General features: G+C 39.6%; 1 protein-coding gene across 2 annotated transcripts in view; it reads right to left on the bottom strand.

Moving 5' to 3' along the window:
• SH3BP2 (SH3 domain binding protein 2) overlaps positions 1–3,070 on the bottom strand; it is a 40,198-nt gene that overhangs the window by 2,299 nt on the left and 34,829 nt on the right. For both annotated transcript variants that reach the window (XM_019526432.1, XM_019526431.1), the window contains exons 9-10: positions 1,877–1,982; positions 944–999 (exon numbers count right to left, since the gene is read on the bottom strand). In XM_019526432.1, coding sequence (XP_019381977.1) covers positions 944–999; positions 1,877–1,982 — 162 coding nt within the window. The remainder of the gene's footprint in view (positions 1–943; positions 1,000–1,876; positions 1,983–3,070) is intronic.

The raw sequence follows: 3,070 nt of genomic DNA, 5'->3' as shown, positions 1-3,070 counted from the left end.
ATTATAGAGACATTATTCAGAAAGCTGAAAAACAAGAAAAATCTCTGATCTCTCTCTGTCTTGCTGTATGACCTTGAAAACATCAAAAATTCTGTCTCCATTTCCCAGTCTGCATCTCCCAACCTGTCATGGGTGCTGTAAGGAACATTTACAAATATCTGACCATAATTTAGGACTTAAAGACCGAATTCAGTAGTCATATAGGTGCTGACTGGTAGAAAATTGTAGGTTTTTGTTACAAAACATTGAAGCAAGTTATCTGAAAGTCAAATCACCTATTATTCCTCTCCCATTTGTCATTAAAACTGTGAGCTTCTCCAAACACAGCACATTGCCCCACAAGAGAGATTCAAAGTCAGCAAGTGGATACTACTGAAAATAAATCACAAGTGCAGTTTCTTAAAAATGTTCCCATCAGCAACCTACAGGTTGGACTTCGCAGAACCAAGAAAATACAGTTCAGCTTTTACTCACTAGCAGCAGTCTCTCCAAAGATCACCCGCAGAATTAGGGTGATGTCTATCATTTGGACCTCTGTCTGTTGGGGTCTAACACCATCAAAATCACGTGAGATGGTCATTTGGCAACGGCAAGTGGGGAGCTGTGGTTCAAACAGTGACCTAAAGATTAAAAAGCTCTCTAGTTTCTACTAGATATCTACCACGTCTAGCAGCCTGGCAAGGCACCTCTGATAGCCCAATTATTCTACATAGGTCAGTTTGTTATTAAATAGTTTTTATAGTAGTACACAATTAGCTTTCTTGAAGGTAACAGTTTTCAGTTTAAAAGAACTGTTGTATTATCTGAAACTAGTGAAAAAGTGACTTTTAGTAGAAATCTCAACCTTATTTGCTCATCTTCTCCCTCACTAAATGAACTCCCTGAACTGTAGGTTCTGTTTACTGAGCATTAGTAACATTTTTAAAAAAACAGTTAAATTTACCTTTCAACATCAGTGGATTCAGAAGTATTAACAAATACTGAATTAGGCAGCTCAACCTGTTAAGAAAAAATGGGGTAAAAAATAAAAAGCATAAGTGTGTGTAAAGAAAGAAAAACTAAAATTATCTACATTTCTTAAAAAACCCAAAAGACTGGAGTATCTGCATCTGCAGGTTTTGTTTTTTTTAATTTTGCCATATTCCAGCTACAGTTCTCAAACTCACACCAACATTTTACAAGTACAAGAAGGCAACAGATTTGTTACTGCATCTTTTAAGGGAGGGGAAAGAAAGCCACGAAGTGAGGTGAAAAACACTTCTGCAACATCTCTTAGGCTATCAGAGAGGCTCACAGTGTGATTTTAGTGATATAAGTTCTGTTATCCACAACCCAGAATCCTACACATGTAGAAATTATAAGATGTAATATAATAGGTGATGGGATGTTTTATCATTTCAGGTGAAAGCATGACAATTCCAGGAACCATGCTTTGAGAAAGAGACCCTGCCCCCTCTCCCCCATCAAATGTTGTTGAAGTTGGCTTGATGAAGTGCAATGAACCACAGATGTGCCAATGCAGGAGAAAAGGTGGAGGAAGCGGCAAGGAGACTGGCAGGTGGTGAAGAGTGCACAGGCTAGATCTGTCCAGTTTCTCAGAAGATGATGATGTATAAAGAAATCTACTTGAATAAAATGGAGCAAGAAAAAGGGGCTCTTTGCTAGTGAGTCAACCTGTTGCAGCTAGCCAGCCAGCATGGAATAGCTAGACTAGGTGTAAGATTGCACTGCATCTCTCAAATCCAGCCACTGCAGAAACAGTACACTTAGGCAAAGCCATCCACTTTATCAGAGATCTGGCTCAAGGCTAAAATATACAACCCCACAAACAGAAGAAAATATTCTCTTTGGCAATGTACTGTCTACTTGAACTTACTTTTTCATAGTCTTCATCAGAATCTTCAGAGTGGTTTTGCTTTGAAGATATGGCTGGTTTTTCAAATGAGAAGCTACGGAAACTTTGTCCATCTGGTGGTGATCTCCTAGTAGAAACAGACCAAAAACTGAAGGATTTTTCTACAGGAAAGTCATAAAGACGGCAACAGAAATAGATCCCAAATACTAGTTTCAGTAGTAACCTATTTGTCCTTTAACAAATCTTGATTACTTGCTTCTCAGAGCTGTTGAGCAACATGATGGATGCAGAGACTTTCATCTCCCCAAGCACCATTGTGCGTCTTACAAAAAAGGTCCTTGTGTTGAAGTATACATTCCATGACTCAGAGCCTGAAGCTTACCTTAAATTCTTAAATGAAACCTAAGGCTCTATTGTGTCTTCAAAGACAGCCCAAACAGATGCACACAATTTTATTTTAGGTGGCCTAGTTGTTATTCTTTAAAACATTTCCAATAACCATAGTTTCTTGCAAAGTTTTAAAATACTGGACAGTTCACATTATAAGCAAAATTACTGATCCTTAACAGATGCATTCATCCCCTGAAGACATTAGAGAAATATTGTAAAACTGCCAGCCATGTTGTTTAGTGAAGTAATGTTTAAGTCACGATCCATGTCTACACAAAAGTGATTTTTATCTGCTTCATATGCACACTCCCAGATTAACATAAACTGAGAAACTAAGAGTTGCCTAACACAGCAAAAAACCGTAACTCGAAGAACAGCAGAAATAACGGATGACTTGGATGCTATGAACCAGTTGTCAGACATTATTTAGGATTATAGGAAAGTAGGGCTGGAAGGACTTCAAGGGGTAATCTAGTTCAGCCCCCTGCTCAGGGCAGGATCATCTTTGACTAAAACATCCTAGTCAAACATCTGTCTAATTCAAAGGCGCCCAACCTTTCAGCCCTATGGACCAGTTAAGTGGCACGGGGTCAGTCTGCAGGCGAGACCCCACAGAGTGTTGGCATGTGGGGTCAGTCCATGGCTGTGATCCCACACACCTGGATCCAGTTGCAGAGCAACCCTGCATGCTTGCCTGACTGCATGCTGGCATGATTTAGCATGCAGGAACACATTATTTGGCCTACAAGACTCCCTGTAGGTTCAGAAATTTGGCAGCAAGGTAGCAGCAATTAATGCTGCCACTGCTCTCCCACTGCCAAATTT

This window comes from Gavialis gangeticus, unplaced genomic scaffold, assembly GCF_001723915.1.
Source record: "Gavialis gangeticus isolate Ggan-Ray unplaced genomic scaffold, GavGan_comp1, whole genome shotgun sequence".
In the NCBI taxonomy this organism is placed as follows: Eukaryota; Metazoa; Chordata; order Crocodylia; family Gavialidae; genus Gavialis; species Gavialis gangeticus.
This window is presented reverse-complemented; position numbering and strand designations above follow the sequence as displayed.